The sequence below is a fragment of the Amblyomma mixtum genome, chromosome 5, assembly GCF_055824585.1.
Source record: "Amblyomma mixtum isolate Tamu chromosome 5, ASM5582458v1, whole genome shotgun sequence".
NCBI classification, from domain to species: Eukaryota; Metazoa; Arthropoda; class Arachnida; order Ixodida; family Ixodidae; genus Amblyomma; species Amblyomma mixtum.
Window position 1 is genome coordinate 3,953,781 of NC_143016.1, and position 21,244 is coordinate 3,975,024.

Genomic DNA, 21,244 nt, shown 5'->3' on the forward strand with positions numbered 1-21,244 from the left:
TACTAAGGCTGCTTGTGATCAGTGATGATTCTGAAGGATTTGTATTAATTTTGAACATTTCGTTCTGTGCACATGTTAAAGAAGAGAAGATACAGATACTGTGAGAGCTGTATCCAAAGGAATGTTCTCCAGGGGCTGTGGCACCTGGTGCGGAGACTGCGTTCACTCCCTCCCTCCAAGCACCACCTCCTCCACCAAAGCAATACATGGTCTGTCCACACTGCTTAAAGGGAGACTGAGGACGAATTGAAGTTTGTGTGTATCGATAGATTGTATCCCCCCCCTCCTATACTGCACCACTTCCTCTGTCCTTATACTGTGATCTTTGCACACCTCTGAGCTCTGCACCTCTCTAGTGATGCCTCCGGCTGTGTCTGGCACACTGCAGAGGAATGCATGGTCTGTTTAAGCACAGCTGGTCTAGCAGGCAGGTCACGAGCAGAGTCAACATTATGAGTGAGTAGAGGAGAGGCCCTTCCTCATGCAACTTGTGCGTCGTTCCTTGTGTGACTGTGTGCTGCCTGATAACATCCACAAGTCTGTGCCCATACATTTCGTAGAAAGAAAAAAGAAGTTAAAGCAGCAGTCTGTTGTCAGAAATGTATAAAACTATTGGCATATTTGGGCAGAATTTCCCCTGTGAGTGCAGAATCACAGTTTTGGCTGAATTTATATTTTAAATTAGCAGGGAAAGGCAGGCAAGAGTAGAGCCTTGGATCAGGGCAGATGGTAGTGCCATGATGCTTTCAAACCGCAGCTCGCAAGTATTCGCATGGAGTGGATATACTATACGATCTCGTGAATAGGGTTTTTAGTGTAAAAGCACTTCTAGCCGCACTTCCTGGGTTTCAGTGGTGCGTTAAGCCTCTTAGTAGCAAGTGTAACTGGCTCATTTGGTCAGTGAGCCCCTCAGTTGTCATGTAGGCAGTGGTGTACTGCCTTGCATGTCTCGGTGGACACCAGAAGGGCGCCGCAAGGGAAGGGATAAAGGAGGGATTGCAAAAAACAGGAAGAAAAAGGTGCCGTAGTGGAGGGATCCAGAATTATTTCGACTACTTGGGAACCTTTATCGTGCTCTGTCATCGCACAGCACACGGGCGCCTTTTGCGTTTCGCTTCCATTGAAACACGGCCGCAGCGGTCGGGTTCGAAAACGGGTACTCCGGCTCACTAAACGAGCGCCTTAACCACTGAGCCACCGCGGAGAGTTAAAATTGGTTTTTGGGAAAGGAAATGGCGCAGTATCTGTCTCGCGTATACCTCGGTGGACACCTGAACCGCGCCCTAAGGTAAGGGATAAAAGAGGGACTGCAAGAAAGGAAGGAAGAGGTGCCGTAGTGGAGGGCTCCGGAATAATTTAGACCACCTGGGGATCTTTAACGCGTGCTGACAATTAAGGCAGTTATGCGCCTTTCCTTTTCTCCAAAGCGCGCATTACTGGCTTCCTATATCAGTGGACACGTGGCGGTGATGTCCACCTGCAGAAAGCCGTGCTTTCGCACAACGTTTTGTGCTTTGCATTGCTAAACCCCCAGCTGTTTTTAATACACGTTTTTCATCAGCTGAGCCGTCTCTCACGGTGCAAAAGCGGTGTACGCTTGTGCAATATTCGGTGACGTGTGCCGCGCTGACCGCGCTTTTGCCCATTGCAAGATGGCGCCCGCCAGCTTTTCCTCTTTGAGTACCTCTATAGTACAGTGACCTATCTATAACCTTATGTAGCACCATGATCATCATCATCAAGTGCCATGGCCGCGCACATGCGATGTGCTCGTCTGCAATACCTTGGGTAAGTTTTCCGGGTCGTTTACCTGTTCTGGCTGTGAGAAATATGGAAAGAAAACTTTTAATGTCATTGATTATATCAGTGACTAAAGTGAGGAGGTGGAATTTGTTGCTTCGAAACGCGTGATAGGCATTAAGCCAGCGCTCGTCTCAGCTAATCGTATGAATCGATCGCCTGATGATCGCCTGACTGATCGTTCTCTGGCAGGGTCGTTAGGCAAGCTGAGTTTTGGGAATCTAGCCCATGATAGCTGGTGTACGTGCCTGATTTTTATACACGGGTCATTTACACTTACGGTACAGTGACCTAGTCTCTACTTACGAAATGTCAAAGGTTCGATTTCGTTCTGTCCATACGGAGCGGTGTCTGCTAGAGTTCCGTCCAAGCGCAGCATTTATTGGCACTGCAGTTCCATCCATACCCTGTGTCAACTGTTCCTTTTGGGACCACCCCTCGTTGCAGAATCTCCCTTAAGGTCTCGACCATACTGACAGAAGTAAATACCGTCACAAAGTGTACCAAGATATACTGCCGCGTGGTTTTGTTTCCATAGTTATCATAGAGCTCCGACGGGAGTTATGTTCCGTCTGGACATAACGCATGCCTTCTCACCGCGTACTGTCTACTGTAGCAGTTGCTGATCGTGATATCCTATTTTTTTTTTTTTCCCTCTCGGCACAGTGTAGTCTGCTTCTGGAGAACGCCAACAAAATGCTGGAGGGCTCTGTACGGCCAGCGTCTGTGTAAGAATACAATTTTCAACCTGATGTCTTCTACCACACTAGGCATTCATATACCCATGTAAATAATTTAGGCAGTGTCAATTCTCACAGCAGGAGGGTGAATATCACCGGGCTGAAATTCATGCCACTGGCTACAAATTTAGTACAAAAGACAACATGGCATTTTGTGAAAACTGTTATTTTATGCATTCCGAAGTTTTCATGCTGCACTGCAGTGAAAGAAATTTTCATGGTTAAAAATTTTGACCGCTGCTTGAGTTGCATGTGTCTGCAAGCAGGGACGTATCTCGGCAATGTTCCTGAGATAGTTGTTAGGTCAGAGAAAGGCAAACAACGCTCAGGCCAGCAGTACCCTTTCTGCTGACATTGAGAATAGAGAGGTCCTAACACCCGACTTCCTTGCCTGAATCGCGCAAAAAGAAAGCTCGATGAATGTGTGGCGTGGAATTCTTGCACATTTAACATTGAACCAAGTGCATGCTTTCATTCATGGCAAAAAAGTAAAAGTGTGAGAGGCAAGATGATGGTGGGAAACAGTGCCCACAATGGGTGGTAGCTTCGGTTAGCGAGCTCGAGACTTGGGAGTACCCGCCTTGTGCTGTGGGCCACTTTTGGTGCCAATTATGCTTCCAATTCTGGAAGCCTTGTGAACTGATATCTTAAAGGGGCCGTGCGATGAGTTTTAAATACCCGTTTTTTTTCAGTGCAACGGGAAATGTAGTGTCCAAGGTGCTCATTTCCTCAGTGGTTGTTATAAACACTGTAAAAGACTTTTGTCAATTTTTTTATCAGTGGATCCGCCTGTTTTTATGTTTTCGGACTCTAGCCACCATATCCTGATGCTGGAATTCATGACCAGCGAGCGCTGTAGCGATTGCACACCGGCAAAAGTGCTGTGATTTAGAAACTAATATAGTCTCGGCTGCCAGACAGTAATTAGACAGCTTTAGTATAGTATAGTGTCCATTTGAGTTTTCACATCCAAAACTGTTACGGCAGTATGATGTATGTCTCATTTACGGAAGTTTTAGTGGACTGTGGCTACCACTTCGATTGAGAAATGCTAAACACTGTGGTGGGGTGGGCGGGTGGCACACTCCACTTTTATGTCTGTGTCCATGTCTTTGCGCCTCTTCTTGCGGTCACGTGGTGGAATGCACCAATAATGGCAAGGCTGCACCGACCGCAAGATGTCGCTTCAGCTTGTTTTATGCGGTTTTCAGAGCCAATTGAAATTGTAGATTCTTGTCTCTTTCATATTAAAGTGCGCAATTCTTACACTGAGGCAAGATCTCTTCACTTGCCCTATTATCTTATAACATATTTTGGTCAGTTGTCAGTCCCTTTAAGCAGTAAGGGCCTTGGTAATAGCGAAAAAATTTCTCTCACCCACCCTATCTAGCCAATCATTATTTTGCTATTGCCAGGCTACCGATACTTTTCCGAGCTGGAGAATTGGGGGCCGCGAGAAAAAGCATGCAATTTTTATGTTGCCCTTTTTTTTGTTACATTGCTAAGAGATTCTCCCGGCTGCTAGTAGAATATACGCTGCCAACTTACTACACGTGAGCCCTTGTGTAGATTGCTAGCATTTTTCCTTTCTGCATTGTTAAATTGCAATGCTGGACATACGGTGCAATGCTTGCTAATGCAATTGTGATGTGTTTATCATTCAGGTTTTCTAGTGGATGTTGCTATTGTGCGTTTGAAACAAGATATTTTTTTAGATGTGGGTGTGAAGAAAATTATTCCTGCTCATTCAGGTAGGCCAGTTCACTGAAAAGTCCGGAAGCACTGTTGACATTCTAACAGCAAACAAACTTCGCTTGCTTACTAAGAAAACCTATCAGTTTCACTACTTTCACTTTCGCAGTGTGTCGCTGCATATCTTGAGTGCCATCACCATTGCCATGTCTGTATCATCATCCCATCACTCACTCTATAAGCTTAGGTTAGGAGCACTGTGGCCACACAGCAGCTTCTCCTAGTTGCGCTGTTGTTTCGCTAGGAAGTGAGCTACAGACTTAATTTTACAGGTGGCACAGCTGTTGCTGACACTTCTGGGCCCTCAGGAAGAGTCAGACACCTGCTTTTTTTTTTAATTATTTCTAGCAGCAGGCTGTGTGGGATTGTTTTTAGAACTCCTTTCAAATGTTAGTGTCATTGATTTAAATGAACTCAGTTAAATTATGTGATTTAGATTTTTGTAACCAACTGAACTTTATGAACTGCCTTTGCTCCTGCGGGCTGAATTGTGCAGCCTTTGTTTATGCACATTTCTGTTGTCATTAACAGAGAAACATGTTCATAGCATCCAGTACTAAGGTTATTCAGGAGCAGAATGGTTAGCAAGAGGAGTGCACTGTGCAAAGGTCCTTGTAATTTTAAAGCTGCATTCTTTTGCTGAGTTATTGTTTCAGGCTGTCTGCTGTTTCAGTGCTCTTGAATGGCTGTTTGCACTGTCGTTGGCTGAGTGCCTGCTACTGTGTTGAGGCCCACAAGAGTGCACGACATGTGCCTTGCAGATGCCAGCAGCAGCAGTCCACCGCGGCCCATAGAGAAGATCCTTATTGCCAACCGGGGTGAGATTGCCTGCCGTGTCATCAGGTCTGCCCGCAAACTGGGCATCCGCTCTGTGGCCGTCTTCAGTGATGCTGACCGGAAGGCAATGCACGTCACCATGGTTAGTGTGCCTCTGCTGAAAATGGATCTGTATGTTCACAGCCATGCCCCTTGCTTAAATCACAGGCACCCGTGCAGCTTGCCCTGAAAAGTTTTCACAAAGAAGATATTGGGTGTCATAGCCCTTTCAGATGCAGTTGGTTAACTGGCTTTGCGTGCCCTTATGCTCATTATCTTGGCTTATTTTCATCTCACTTGTGTACAGTGTAGCATTATTTCATGTCAAATATGCTTTGGAAGCCTGTTTATGGTCAGCATACTTCTCAGTTTATGCTGTCTGCTATAGCAACATAGAGCAATGCACCGCATCTGCATTGACGTTGAGAACCTGGGTTGAGCAAGGTGCTTTTTTTTCTGTACTTTGCTTGCCCCATAGTTTGTTCTCTTTGGCGCATTGTGCTGCTCTAGAGTGCACAAGCTTTTATCGGTGAGTGATCTTTTTGTGTATGTGCCAGCTCTTGGTGGTTTCAGTGTTGTACAGCCGGCCAAATCTTTAGCTGGCGTGCGCGACGGCCCCTTTTTCTGCGCTCCTGCGCTTTGTGACGAAGCAAACTTGGGGAAATCTCAACATTAAGCAGAGGTTTAGTGAGCCTCTGCTTAAATTTGATATCTTAGCAAGTTTGCGCCGTCATAAACTGCAGGAGCACGGAAAACGCGGCCGTCGCGCACGCCAGCTAAAGATTTGGCCGGCTGTACATAGCTGCATGGTGTGTATGGGGACTGGCAAGACCTAGCTATGCCTCCAAGTAGCATTTGTGCCTTGTGTACCACCTGTTCTCTTCACTATGGCTACACCACCATGAACTGCGATGTTGTCAAGGGATGAATTGGACACACAGTCTTGAAACTGTTAGGATCATTAGTTGAAAGGGTTTTTTTTATTACAGAGGGCACCAAATATGTCTTGTCAGGCCTTCAGTTATATAAGGTGCCACCCTTAGCTGGCCTTCTTGTGTGAGAGGAGAGAGTGTTCTTGAGTGCATAACATAGAGAGAGGATGGTGGCATGCACCTTACTGAGTGCAAAAAACATAGTGCATGCTATGCAAATACTGCATTATTTGCTGGGAAAGCCAGGAAAAAGTAGCTTCGAAGCTGGGAATTTCAGCAACCTGTCTCTGGCCAGGTTGACCTTGAGTTGCCTCCTTTTCTTGCTCTAGTTGTGGCCGCATTCTTCCCACAAGTTTCCTGCCTTTGATCATCACCCTACGCTGCCCTGTGTGTGCCCTGCTGCTCCTGATTATGTCCAAAGTTTAAAATTTCGAGTTTGGTTTGTTATGCTTAAAACAGTACAAATGCCATATCTAATAACAGAACACATTGTGCAATTTCCAGACTTAGTACGGCTTTCTTTTTGCACTTTTTCGGTCAGGAAATATTGGTTTTTATTTCCTACAGGCAGTTGGCTGGTGTGATGTCAGAATTTGTGAAGCACATTACAAGTCAGAAGTGTAGAAGAGGCACATCTTGTGTCGGTTGGTATGTGGTTTAATTAATGCGAGCATGTAGCCGCATATATCATGCTGCTATTTCAGCCGCAGTTCTACTAATTTCTCATGCTCACCTTGGTAACCAGAAGCCAGAACTACATGGTGGGTGGTAGAGTGCTGTGTGTAAGTTGAGAACAGGCGGGCTGTGTGGTGTGCAGGCGGACGAAGCATACCACATTGGTCCTGCAGCATCCCAGGAGAGCTATCTACGCCAGGATCGCATACTGAGTGTTGCCAAGCGCAGTGGTGCCCAGGCCATCCACCCAGGGTACGGCTTCCTGTCGGAGAACACCGAATTCGCCGAGCGCTGTGCTGCGGAGGGGATCATTTTCGTCGGGCCCCCAGCATCCGCCATTCGGGACATGGGCATCAAAAGGTACCACATCCACTTTTATTGTTACTTTCATCACGGTGTATGGAAACAAATTCCTTAGGGTTTTTCAGAGAGCAGTGAGCTATAGCATTGCCTGTATTGCTTATGCACAAGACATTTCACTCAAATAGTCCAGTTTTTCTTGATGAGGCCAACTTGTCGAGTTAGTGCATTTCAGCTTTGCCGTCAAATGCAGACATATACACTAAGATATTGTTGCCGGATAACACGTGGCAGCTAGCTATAGGGTCTTGATATTTGCATCCTTTTATAAATGTAAAAAAAAAAAGAAATTTTCTGAGAAGTAAACCATTGAGTGTACTGTTTACACTCCGCAACGTTGTAATCAGCGCTTTAAGTCAAGGGGTTCTCAGGCAGGCCCCTCAGACCACCCCCCACCGCGGAGATAGAAGCATTTAGGAGGCGAAACTCGCCTCTCTCCCGCGGCCGCGGAGAGTCACAGGCGCTCTCTGCTTCCTTCGACCTCCGCCGGATGCCGCCCTTGCCAGGTTCCCGAGGACGACGCGCCCTCGCGCTGTCGCGCGCGTTTCCGTGCTTCCGCGGGAGAGCATTTGCGCGGCCAACATTTTCTTCACAATAATGCCATGCTGCCCTGAGTTATCGTGTGGTGAAACGTGGCTTCATGGTACGGGCGGCAATTTACATTCGAATTCTAACTGTTGATGTGCCTGCAGCTCGGCGCTCTTCCGCCTATTGGTGGGCAGTGCCGCGCGTGATGGCTGCCCTTTTTACTTGACGGCCGTGAAGGAAATTCGTTGGATACACATGAAGCATGCGAATGATTTTAGCTTTGTGCGCTTACCTTCAGGGACTTAGGGACCACGATAGAGAGGCATGCAACAAAGCTTGCTGAAGAAGTAAAAAGATGAAGAGGTGAATATGCTCCCGGCATAATTAAGGCAACACGTACATCATAGCCTGCTGATTCGCGTGTCCTCTTCTGTCGGAACAAATCTGTTCTGACTGAAGCAGTAAGGCAGTAAGACGCAGTAAGACGTACCGGGTCCACGGAGAGCGCGAGCACTCTACCACACCGGTCACACAGCTTCTAGAGCACACGACCCCACCCCCTGTTTCGAGGGTGTTACGTGTTACAGAGTATTCCTTATTTATTTATTTTTTCTTGGTTTCTTGCCTCCTGCCAGTTTGTGTCCGAAGCTGCTAAAAGATTTGGCGGAGCTCCACTGCAGGGAGTGGGGGGCGTTTCCCAGCCGTCACTGTGCACAAGCAGGGCTGTCTTCCTCGTCGTTCTCAAGACAGTCTGAGCGGGGCAGCGACGCATTGTGTTAGCCCATTTTGACCCGAATACCCAAATAGAAGAGCCTGACGTCTCAGGCATGACTAGCTACAATGGACCGCACCACAGCAAGATGAAGAGGCCGCTCGGTGACACGAAGCCGTATCGATATGTGCAGTGCCCAATTAGCAGTGACAGCGTTGTGATTCCCTTGCAGCTAAAGAGGCAGGGAAGATAAGGAACCAACTGGGCTCGTCCATCGTGGGATTCGACCCGCCTTACAGGGAAAGTACAGCGTTTGGAAGCCCGCTTCAGGGTCTCTCTGACCGCAGGGGATAAAAGGGAGCGGTTCAAAGTTTAAAAAAAAAAATTGTGAGCCCGTCCGTGGGCTGGCTAGTTTAGCCACATCTAGAAGCACAACGTCTACAACTACTTAGCCGCCGTTCTTCGTGCAAGCCGGCTGGAATGGTAACATTCTTGATACCCCATCAGCGGCCCCAGACCACAAACAAAGGGGTTCCCTTTAACACCCCACCATTATATTCCCGCACTGCTTTTTTTTTTCATGCTCCGCCGTCCCGAAACCGTGCCATGCAATGCGCAGCGCGGTGCCTCGCGCTGCCCAAGCGGGCACCGCGCGTGAGCGCCATCTACCGCGCGCCACGGAAACCGACCTCCCTTCCTCTCCTCCACTGTGACGTTTTCTCGTCGCTCGCGCCGGCCGTGGAGGCATGGAGTTGCGCCTCCTAAAAGCCTTCTATCTCCGTGCCCCCCACCAATACTGGCAAGGGATCTGAGACCCCCTGTGCTAGAACGTAGGGACTTCACGAATCCAAAGCCACCAGCCATTTTTTATTCTTCTTGTCAGGGGTGATCAAGACGTTTCTTCTTTATCATTTCGAAAATTTCACTGTGATTTTTAGTAGCAACCATTAACATGTTTTCTAAAACCCCAGACAGAGAAAAATGCAAAGTTTGCAGCATTACGCAAAGGGTGGAAGACAAAGGAAAACCTGTGCCCTCACTCCATGAGTCAGTCCAGCGCTGGCTGCTCAACTTCAAGGCTACACAACATCAACGAGCACACTGGCGGAGTGTGGGAATCATTTGTTTCATGTCTGTGACCTGAACGGAACAAGCACTGACCTTTAAAAATGATTTCTCACCTTCGTATAAAACGATGTTTAAAACAGGCTGCCAGCCACTTTCACTCGCTTCCTCTGTATTTCCCTCTCTACTTTTGCTCAAATCACTAGAGGCCACCCTTCAATGGAGACAGACTTTAAGCACTGGTTGCAGTTAATATTTTCTTGCTGTTCTAAAAACTAAAAAGTTGTGCTGTTATTATTAATTTGTTATTTTAGTAATTTCACAATAATATATAGTCCTTGATGGCTTCTAGCGACACTGCTCATGTCACAGTTTCCTGATCACAGAGTGTGCGAGTTTTTTGGGGAACTCTCTTGTGGGACACTCCGTACATTTGCTGTGTGTGAGTTAGAGCACTAGTGCTGGTGTCTGCGTTTCATCATACAGCTGAACCCAACTATATTGAACTTGGTTAGATAAAATTATCCTTTACATTGAGTAATTTCTGAGCACTGTAAAGCTGTAACATGAATATATAGGAAAATGTATGGCTACATCATACAAAAATTACTCATCACATCTGACAGATCAAATTTTGGGTAACTCCGGGTGCCTCAAGAAGCTTGTTTTTCCTCAACACATCTCGAGGTGTTATTTTCCCCGCAGGTTCAATCAAACTTTAATTAACTCCGGTCGGCTCAAGAAGCTGGCTTTTCCTCAGCAAATCTCTGGACACTAGCTTTCCCGCATGGACCTGTAGTGTGCTGTTGGTGCTATGGGGCTAAGTAGCGCGTGTAGACTGCAGACCAATGATGCAGATTTTTCATGACCTAGCTGGTGGGCCTGTACCCAGCCAACCAGAATGTGCGTTTCTAGCGTGTTGTGCCAATTGCGCCCGCGTTGTCACGCAGTTTGCATTTATGATGCGTCATGCTGCCATCAGCAATTTTGCTTACTTTTCATTGTGTCTGCATGTGATGGCAGCTGCTAATTGGCAGGGTCTGCCCTTTTTCCATGAGACCGCAAATTATGAAGCGAGTTCAACGGGTGAGAAGAAAGAGTCGCCACAGCTTACAAGATTCGAAGAAGCACACTGAGCACCATCTGAAGAACAGGGCTGACGTTTGGGTTAAAGCGGAGAAGAGACCTGGTGGAAAAATCTGGACTCTGCGATGCTTGCACAAGGTGCTTTCGGTTACGGTGACCTTCAGGTTCAGTCAAAGAGCGTAGATGCTCTGCAGACTTTTTGCCATGTGGCTGAAGTCTTGCAATGACAATCTGGTAGGCCAAGATAGCAACATCTGCCTCATCATTGACCACAGCTGTGCCAACTGCTGCAGGGCTAGTTTCAGCAACACTGCACTTCGCTTTCTGCCGCCGAATGCTACATCGGTGTTTCAACCCTTAGACTTGGGTATAGGAAACAACTGACTGAACGGCTTCAGCAGAATCTGGCAACTGGAAGAGACCTGAAGGTTGACCTCTTGGATGCCCTATCTATGCTGAGTTGGTTTTGCAATGATGGCAAAATCGAAACTATACATATATGCTTCCAACATTCTGGTCTCTGCTTTTCCGGACAAGACAGAGTGAATTCTTTTTCAGATAGGCTCGACGAATTCATTGCAGGTCTTGATGATTTGTGGAGCCAGTTGTCCGAATTTCCTGGAACTATTTGTGATGTGCACCTATGGGCGACTTTGTCTCTGTGGATGACGATGTTGAGACTGCAGAAGATGTTGCGGACGAAGGCATCATTTCAGCAGGCTAGTTGGTACACGGCTGGCAACAGTGCAGGGAGGCAGATTCAAGCAGACAGGACATGGCACTTGTGATTGTTGTTCAGCATTGTGTCTGCTTGACTTGGTTCCGCCTTTCTGTTTCTTGTGTCTACCTGGGCTGTTGCTAGTCATAAAGGAAGTCACCGTGATAAAATGGCCAGTGTGAAAATGCCGGTTTCCTCATTGGTGAGAAGTAAATGGGTCATCTTGATAGGGAGCAGTTCTTTCACAGTACACTAGGTGCTCTGTTGAATTGTTTGAACCTGGCCAAGGGCCCTTAAAGAAGATTGCAGCTGAGTTAAGGCTTAGATCAAGTCACTTATTTGGCTGTTTATGCTCCTTTACACCGATTGGTGTAGGGACTCAGAGCGGACAAGCGTGAGTTGTTGGACGGCTTGGTGAAAAACGGTGGGGTTGTGGAGAACGGTCCCGTGTGTAGAGTTGTTGAGGAAAAATGTGAATATGGCCTTCCATCTGCTACACAGCACTTCCAAGGCCATCATGTCAGCGGCCAAAGTGCCAATCATTGAGGGTTACCATGGTGAGGACCAGGCCCAGGAGCGGCTCAAAGAGGAGTCACGCCGCATTGGATTCCCCGTCATGGTCAAGGCTGTGCGTGGCGGTGGTGGAAAGGTGGGTGCTTTGGTGGGGCTCATGCATTTTAGTAAAGAACCAGATACTGCTAAAGTGCTCTTGTGAGATTTTTTAAGCGACATTTTATTCTGTGTTAACGGCTGTCTATTGAGAGATTGAGAGAAATATGTTTCTCTCCAGCAGCACACATGACAGAACTGCAGGGACGCTTCAGTCATCTTAAGAATGAAATGTTATAGCATTAGATTTCACGTTCGTTGCAGCTTCTTTTACAAGAGTCAGTTGCTTTGCAATTTTCGGTCTATCTTCCTCCACATAGGGACTGTAAGCTCTGTCCTGAGCTTCGGAACTGTAGCTAACAGTCTGAATATGGCAGTGCTGACGTTTGCATTTATCGCAATTTTTTTCTTATTTTTGATTTCGATTCTCCATCTAGCTAGCTGTCTAGAAACTAGGTTCCTCACAGCCCGGTCGGCAGGTTGTGATGACATCAAAAGGTCGCATACCTCTCTCGGCCATTCAGGGTGCCCATTAGAGCAAGTTGTGATGATGTCACCAGGTCACGTGACCTTTCTCGACCAATTAGCACATTTTGTCTCCGTCACTGGCGGGGTTTTTTGGTGTGACAACTCCAATGCCATCGCATTAATGTAAAGATGCTGTTTCACTGGCAGCCTCGTATAGATGTGTATACAATTCCTGCAACCTGGAGTTGAGGTTTTCAGCACCCCCAAAGTGGCATGGTCCCCATCATGAGGTGCTGACATTTTGTGAAGCTTTCAGTAAAGTCCCAGTACAGAACTTGTGGAGAACAAATAACTAGTGGTCTATATACTACCGAATGGATATTAATACGTGATCATTAGAAGCCCCGCTATGAAGGAGAAGTTTTCGGTGTCTGGCGGCATAGTGTTGTGTACACTTGCCACCTGTGGAGAGAGGGAAATCCCTCTTCCACTTAGGCCTGGCGCTGACCACCACGGGAAGAACCCAGAGTGTGGCTACTGTGAATGGAAGAGGCCCTGACACCGGCGGAGGAATTTGGAATTTGAGGGTGGTTGCTATAGGAACAATCTAGCGGGTGGGTACAGTGAAACATTGAAAGCCAATAAGCCAATGCCTGTCAACTAGGAGAAGACCTAGCACTAGCACATTGTCATTGTGTGATAATTAAACACCCCCCATAATTTTGTAATCTGTGTACTAGTACTAATAAAAGGAATATGGCAGTGCTACCATTGTGAAAGGATTACAAGAAAGCCCAGAGGAGCTCCCCCTGCTGTGTTAGCCCTCTCCGGCAATTAGTCTGCATAGTCGGCACAGTGAACTGAATACGGCTCAACAGTTTCATTACATTTACCCGCATTCCCCCTTAATGACAGTAGCCGCCGCGGTGGCACAGTGGCTATGGTGCTCGGCTGCTGGCCCGAGAGACGTGGGTTCGATCCCGGCCGCGGCGGTTGAATTTCTGTGGAGGAGAAATTCGAGGCCCGTGTACTGTGCGATGTCACTGCACGTTAAAGAACCCCAGGTGGTCGAAATTTCCGGAGCCCTCCACTACGGCGTCTCTCATAGCCTCAGTCGCTTTGGGACGTTAAACCCCATAAACCAACCAACCAACCTTAATGACAGTGGGCTGTTAAGGTGAAACTAGGCAATTGCAGCAGTGGAATCAGGTTAGTGGCTGGCTTCTTAACTTGACCTATACTGCAAGCTTCATGAAGCTTACATGACGCCTTTTCTCATCGTCATGGATGGTGCAAGTTAACTGGTCAAAAATTTCTTCTCTTTGCAGGGCATGCGAATCGCAATGAGTGAAGAGGAATTTGACTCACAGCTTGAATCTGCAAAACGAGAAGCAATGAAATCATTTGGTGATGATGCCATGCTGGTGGAGAAGTTTGTGGCTGATCCAAGGTTTGTTTTTCCCTCTGCAGCTTCTCTGGCAAACAGTGTAGTTCCGAATTCTCGGAAATGTTGAGGGATCCTCATTCACCTGCAGATGGGTTCACGTTGGTGGTCTGCTTGTGGGTCCCTTCTTAGTCATTGCTTTTATGGTGGCCACTATAGGAAATGAGCTGTCTAAGTGGAATCATGACAAAATGGTCAAGGTGAAAAATATTCTAGATGACATTGTCCTAAGAATGCCCATTAACCTGTGGCTAGAAGTAAGAAGTGAAGTGAGAAGCTGCTTGTGCATGGCGGAAAGACAGTTTGAGTGAACCTGCAAGGAGTGGGATTCAGAGTTCTGCACAGGAATTTCTTCGAGAAGCATTTATTTATGCCTAGAAAGCGTTCAAGTAGTTCGTGGTGCAGTTTCAGAATAGAGCTTGACTTACCGGAAATGTTGGCGCAGGCATGTGGAAGTTCAGGTCTTTGGTGACCAGCACGGCAACTACGTGTACCTCTTTGAGCGAGACTGCAGTGTACAGCGAAGACATCAGAAGGTCATCGAGGAAGCCCCAGCTGTGAGCAGCTTTTTTTCTTCCCGTGCATTCCACTTGATTCTTTTGACCCTTTTTTTGGGGGTTTTTCTTGGCAGCAATGGTAATCCTACTAGGAGTGTGGAAATAGTGAAATTTCAGCTCGTATAAAGTTCAAATTGAGTGGTGGCCCAAAAAATCAGATTTGAATGCTGAAAATTTAACACCAAGAGCTGAAAAATAAAGAAAGCCTTTTAAGCTACAATAGAGGTTCATTTTCTTCTTCGCACGCCAAAATGATTAGTGGCGTAGAATTAGCCTACTCCTATGACATTTTGAGGAAAATGTCTGTGCACGATACGCACTGGAAAAAGAACTTTTTTGCATCCTTTGCAGCTGAAAAATTTTTATTCCACTACAAAGATTCTCAGAAAACTGTGTACCTTTCTCTTTTAGTTGTATAGCCTTGCTTACATGGATGCTGACGAGTAGTTACTCCCTTTTAAAACCTACTCCACCTTGGGAGTCATTGGCACTGTGCACTGCCATCTGCGGTGCACCCCTGTGCTGCTGCAGGGGTGCTGTCATCTGTTTGTGCGTGAGTGGAAACCACCGAAAACTGTGCATGTGGCTGCAGTAAATGCATGCAGCCTATGAAAAAAATGACCAACTCTTAATGTTACCTTCAGCATTATCCATGCTGTTATCTCCTTTTTTCAAAATTGTTTACACCATCGAGGCTGTGATCTCGCTCAAAAACGCGCCTCTACTGACCACTGCGACTGGCCAGCGGACACTCAGGTGAAAAAGCATAGTGCAGAGGAAAGTGTCGCTACTTTCAAATTATCAAGGGGCTTTAGTGCAGTCGTGCCTGTCCAATCTGAAATCAAGAAACATTGTCTGGGACAGGATCATTGCTGATATGCACATGTTGTACCTGTATTGAGGCAGTGTGTGAATAGGATCTGAAGGCCATAGTTAGCCCCGGCTATGCCTCTCTGAACCTGTAGCATCACTTCTTCATATGTGCGCGCTCAGCACTAAAAACAGTCCTATCAGCATCCATAATTTGTGTGATACGATAAGGGAATGACAAAAGAAAGTAGTAAGTCTTATGAATTTAAGCAAGGCGTTCAGTGCATTGCAGTCATGGTGCATTTGTTAACATTTCTGTTTTTGGATGGGGAAGTGTGGCTCATCACTTCTGGGTCCTGATCAGTAAAATTTACTTTGCTAACGTATAACACTAGCATTATAACACATGCACGCACACACGCACACACAAAGCTATCTGCTTCCTGGCCTACCACTGAATGTACTGGGTGTGTGACTTGCAAGAAACATTTCTGTAGTTTGAATAGTTAGAGCTTTCTAATGCTAGATATTTCAGAATTGAGCTGAATCATTTGATGGATTGCGAACTGATCCAGGCATTGTCAAGTGACTAGTGATTTGCCAGCATTTAGCTGCCAAGACTTACAGAAGGAAAGGGTGGCAGTCATCCGGGAGGATTTGCAACTACAAGTCAGTTTGAACTAAGTATGCAATGCAAGCCTTAGCATGGTTTTTTCATGTAGCTTTTTACTTCATAGAGGCTATGCTCACAGTGTTCTTTTGATTTGAATATGAATGGATTGCCGTGACAGAATACTAAAATAAACATCCTGACAATAATAAAATACATGTCATCCCCATTATAAACTGGAAAGTTCTCGTCGTAGTTGAACAAAATATTTAGGAAGCAGCTACTGCCATCTTTCTTGCTGCAAGAGAAGGCCTTCTGTCTTTACTGAAGGCCACTCGATGCCCTAATAAAGGAACATTTACTTACATCCCAGGATGCCGAGAGGTACCATTACGTCAGGTGGGGCATGTGCTGAAAGCGGTGCAAATGTCAAATTTCCCTTAAATTGCCGACATTTCTTTACCTTTTGATTCGCATTCTTAATTGCAGAGTGATGATTCACAGTGTCATCAGTGCAGCAGATTAACTTTAGTTTGCCACAGGGGGTGCCTCTGTTTTCCGGGAAGAGACAGTCTTTTGATTGATGCTCTGTTATGCTTGGCCTGCCTGCCCCCTGTTGTTCTCCCTTGTCTGCACAGTGCACTAGGTGTTGTGTGACGTCACTGCAATCTGCATGGTGCAGCCCGGTGTGACCGAGGAGACCCGTCGTCTTCTGGGTGAAGCTGCCGTGCGAGCAGCCCAGGCTGTGAACTACGTCGGCGCTGGCACTGTGGAGTTCATCATGGACTCGGAGCAGCGCTTCTACTTCATGGAGATGAATACGAGGCTCCAGGTGGAGCACCCCATCACTGAGATGATCACCGGCACCGACCTTGTTGAGTGGCAAATCAAGGTGCGCCACATGCATTTGGCCAGCGCATTCCAGCGAAGTTTGTGCTGAGCACGTGTGGCTCTGTCCCATTTCTCTGCTCTGTTGCTCCCCTGTGCCACTGCACTACTGCGGGGCTGTTATGTAAAGTGTGGAACATGAATCGCAGTTCAATATTGAAGCCTGTCATTATAGTCTCTATGATTAAGGCAGGGAAATCTATCGAATGGTCTTGTAGGTGATTTAAAGGGACTGTAAAGGATGCCACGGTCTTACCTAAAATCGAGTTCTTTCAAGAAAACCAAAAAAGCTTGGACATTGAGTACCTGTAGTGATGGGTGACCCACCATGCAGCTTGCTACACTTTGGGAAATGATGATTTTTTAACAAGAAAATATTGACTGAGTGTCACAAGTTATCAGGAATACTACACCGAGTACGATTAAATGTAGCAGCTGGTGGTTTTCTGAGGTCTGAGCAATAGAGCATAAATAACGGAGAATGTGAAAATGAGAAAAGGAGCCCCCCCCCCCCCCCCCCCCCCCCCCCCCCCCCCCCCCCCCCCCCCCCCCCCCCCCCCCCCCCCCCCCCCCGAGGGTGTTGCCTTGCATGGCTGACATTTGGTTCAGTCTTGCTCATGTGGCTGCCTGACTGCCGCTGCACAGTAGCTTTGCATTTTTAGAGCGCAGCTCTTTGGCGCCTTGTGGGTTGTATCTAGCAGTGGACACCCGTTAAGCTGCGAAAGCAATGGAGCAGGGGCTTGGAAAGGAGAAAGTAAAAGCGCAACCTCCTCCCCTTCTTAGCAACCGGTGTGCCAGGGGGGGCTGGGGCGTAGCTGTGCATAGCAACCGTGATGTTACACCGTAGCGGTAGAAGGAGTGCGCACGCATTGGCAGTGGCAGCTGCACCGCTGCTCCTTCGCCAGATGTCTCATTGCAGTCGAGAGAGTGAGACACATGGCTCTGAAGCGGCCCAGTGCTTCTGCGCCAAGCAATTCGGGAAAGCGGCAGTGGGTTGACCACAAGGCTTTCACCAAGCACAATTCAGAATTTCCAAAGTGCCTTCGGTATTTTTTTGAGGAAAGGAAATGCGAAAGGAAATGTGCAGTATCTGTCTCCCAAAGCTGGGAAACCAATAGAGCTGGGCCTTGGAAAGCAGAGGGTAAAATTTGTAAATTGGTTCTGAAAGGTGCACTGAAGAGGAATCTGAACTTGTCTTTTTGCCGCGGGAACTCACTCGACACGTTCCGAGCATTCTTAGAAACTTCGATTTATTGCCCTGTGTGGCTGATTTTCCTAATTAAATCGAATTAACGTCCGGCTCCCGCCTTTTTTTTTTTAATTCTCCCTCGTACAGTGGGCGGAGTCGACCAACGCGTGGAGTGCCTTTCAGCCAGTCCCGCGGCGGCTTGCCGCTCTGCCATCGGCGGAGTAATACGTAGTAGCCTGTAGAAGCAAATAGTCCGCGCGTATTTTTATTTCTGCGGGCTTATTTTGCGGCTATATTATCTGCGAATGAAACTATTTATTCACGGAAACCTAAAAAACAAAATAAAGCGAAAGCTCCACGGAGCTGGCTGCAAGGCACTCCACGCGTTGGTCGACTCCGCCCACCGTACGAGGGAGAATTAAAAAAAAAGGCGGGAGCCGGACGTTAATTCGATTTAATTAAAAAAATCAGCCACACAGGGCAATAAATCGAAGTTTCTAAGAATGCTCAGAACGTGTAGGTCGATTTCCCGTGGCAAAAAAAAGATGAGTTCAGATTCCTCTTCAGTTAACCTTTAAGGAAAGGAAATGCCAGTATCTGTCTGCACATCCTGGTGGACACCTGAACCAGAGGGTGCATAACTGCCCTCTTGGAACAGTGGACACCTCAATCGTGCTTTAAGCTAGGTGGCCTTAGTGACAGATGTGCGCTGCATGCTTTGGCATTGACAACATTGTACCAGAAACCCTGCCACTGGGTGGGTGGGGACTTCAAAATAGATACAATGACAAGCGGGAATTTCTTACCACTTATGCAGGAGAACATCTTACCACTTATGCAGGAGAACATCCGGTTCCTCTCGCTTGTAACGGCCCCCACAGCTGTGACAACCTCGCGAAATATTTGCGCAGACCTGTCTTTGAGAACCAGGCGTTGGTGCAGCAAGTCGAGCATATATCCATCTATTTCTCCGTCCACAAAGCTTCCTTCATGGCAATAAAGAACTGTTAGTGGAGTGTTTCTTGAAGAAGGAATATGTGCGAAAAATAACAAGTTGTCTGTAATTGTAGATACATTTATTGCTCGAATTCTTTGCCTCAATCTATCGAAAAGCTGGAACAGCTGATGAGCTGCGCTCAAATTTCGCATTAGGAAGTAACGTAATCATTGGCAATTTTGGTTCTGCGCAGTTGTGAGACAGACCTAGTGGAGAAAAAGTCACAAATGTAAAAAAAGTATGGCTTCCTTCTTGAGAACTAGAAACACTGCAGTGGCCAGGCTACAGGTTGTGCTGCTCTCGCAAGACACTGGGTGCCGGTCTCAATTTCAAAGCTCTTGTTTGTTCCATTGTGGTGGCTCAGTGGTTATGGCGCTCGGCTGCTGACCTGATAGACACAGGTTCGATTCTGGCCACGGTGGTCTCATTTTGATGGAGGCAAAATGCTAGAGCTACCGGCTTTCGCTTGTCTGCCAGCAAGTGGTGGCTGTTACTATATGCATCACTGGAGTCGAAGGGCAGGAAAATTGCCACGTGCAACATCGTCTACTGCACGTCGTCTTCTGTGCATCCTGGAGTTGCACTGTACTGCATTGTTGTTCTCTGTGGTGTGAGGCCTGTCCAAGTCGTACATTCTCCTTTGTGTGCGTTCTTAGCGGACAGTGTGGAAGTGCCGCCAGCAAAAGTCATCTTGGGTGTGCGCTCTGTGTGGAACAAATCATTGCATTGGGATGACCACGATTTTCCGCACTGCCCTGTGCACAAGGAGAGTCTGTACTGAGATTCTGAGGTGCTGGTCCCATGTGGACCCTGCGGGATGTGCAGGTGGCGCAAGGGGAGCCTCTGCCCCTGCGCCAGGAGCAACTGCAGGTGCGAGGGCACGCCTTCGAGGCACGCATTTATGCTGAGGACCCTGACAACAACTTCATGCCGGGGGCCGGCTCCCTGGTGTACCTGCGGACGCCCACTCCGTCTGAGCATATCCGCATCGACACTGGTGTCCGCGAAGGTAGGCCTGCTTTTGATGTCGCATGATATTTGCACCCAAAAAGTTTTACTTTCACAGACTGAGACTGGTTCGCTGTTTCCATGCTTTCCAGTGCCAACTGCAGATGTTACCCACAGAATCTGTGGCTCTTGCTTTATCATCATCATCATCAGCCTGACTACGCCCACTGCAGGGCAAAGGCCTCTCCCATGTCTCTCCAATTAACCCTGTCCTTTGCCAGTTGCGGCCACCGTATCCCCGCAAACTTCTTAATCTCATCCGCCCACCTTACTTTCTGCCGCCCCCTGCTACGTTTGCATGTCAACTCTGGGTGAATGTGTGTCAGGAGTGGTGAAAAATGGCCACCGTCATCAGTGGCTGTTGTGTGCCAGCTCCAGTCTCCTTATTCCCGCAGACTTCCTAATTTCATCCACCCACTTAGCTCTGCTATCCCTTCCTGGTTCTGCTGCAGGGGACGAGGTGTCTGTGCACTACGACCCCATGATTGCCAAGCTGGCAGTGTGGGGCCCTGACCGCTCGACCGCACTGCGGCGCCTGCACCAGTCGCTGTCACAGTACACCCTGGTGGGGCTGCCCAACAACGTGTCCTTCCTGATGCGGCTGGCTGCCCACCCGGCCTTCTTCCAGGGCAATGTCCATACGGGGTTCATCCCTGCCCACCATGGCGAGCTCTTCCAGCGCCCCAGTGCCAGCCAGCCCCTTGTCTGTGCAGCCGTCCTGTCCCTGCTGGCACATGAGAGGGCCGAGACACTGGGTACCCAAGCACGAGGTCAGTGCTCTGGTTCCTGTGTGCTGTGCTTTGCTCTTTTTGTAGCCTCTCTGATAAATGCTAGCTGTGAAGTGCACTTTGGTCCATGTTCCATGTTGCAAAAACTAGCGCCCGAGTAGTGTGTGGGAGTAGATTTTCTGCCCAGCAGATGCTCCTGTCATGCTTGGTGCTCAAGGGGTTTCTAAAGAGACCCTCTACTGACTTTTATCGACTACATTTTTTTGCGTCAGTCAAAAGCATCAGCCAATATTTTTATATACTCTTTTCGGGCAGTAGACTCTCCCTTTAAGGGGACACTGAGGGGGAGTAAGGAGTCAAGGAGCATGACCGTTCTTCTCCTGTCAGTAGCATCACAGAGTTGTCTTGGTGCAGGTACCCACCGGTTTTCTAAGTTCTGAGAGTGGGGGTGAGGGGGAACTTTTTGGTCCCAGATCCAGCATTGCACTAACAAGTGGCCACTTCTCTTTTCAGAGAGCTTTCCCTGGCTGGACTTTGTAGTTCCCTTCCGTGTGAACAACAATTGCAAGCGAAACTTTGTGCTGAAATGCAGGGACAAGAGTAAGTTTTCTCCATCTTTCCGTGTTGCAGCCACATTACTGTGCAGAAAAGTTGCATCCCAGTCAGTGGCGTAGCCAGAAATATTTTTCGGGGGGTGTTATACTCCGCCGGTAAAAAAATAAAAATAAATCCAGCACCCAAACAATATCACA

The 21,244-nt window shown here is 47.6% G+C and overlaps 1 protein-coding gene across 11 annotated transcripts in view; it reads left to right on the top strand.

The window, feature by feature from the left end:
- Positions 1-1,723: 1,723 nt before the first annotated feature.
- Positions 1,724-21,244, top strand: part of Mccc1 (Methylcrotonoyl-CoA carboxylase 1) — a 40,939-nt gene continuing 21,418 nt past the window's right edge. For 10 of the 11 annotated variants that reach the window (XM_089543082.1, XM_089543081.1, XM_089543080.1 and 7 more), the window contains exons 1-11: positions 1,724-1,788; positions 2,467-2,528; positions 5,054-5,211; positions 6,858-7,075; positions 11,686-11,833; positions 13,590-13,711; positions 14,151-14,262; positions 16,365-16,574; positions 19,582-19,765; positions 20,217-20,534; positions 21,006-21,092. In XM_089543082.1, the coding sequence (XP_089399208.1) occupies positions 1,748-1,788; positions 2,467-2,528; positions 5,054-5,211; positions 6,858-7,075; positions 11,686-11,833; positions 13,590-13,711; positions 14,151-14,262; positions 16,365-16,574; positions 19,582-19,765; positions 20,217-20,534; positions 21,006-21,092 (1,660 nt within the window). In that variant the 5' untranslated portion in view covers positions 1,724-1,747. The remainder of the gene's footprint in view (positions 1,789-2,466; positions 2,529-5,053; positions 5,212-6,857; positions 7,076-11,685; positions 11,834-13,589; positions 13,712-14,150; positions 14,263-16,364; positions 16,575-19,581; positions 19,766-20,216; positions 20,535-21,005; positions 21,093-21,244) is intronic. The other variant, XM_089543087.1, reaches the window with a different exon arrangement.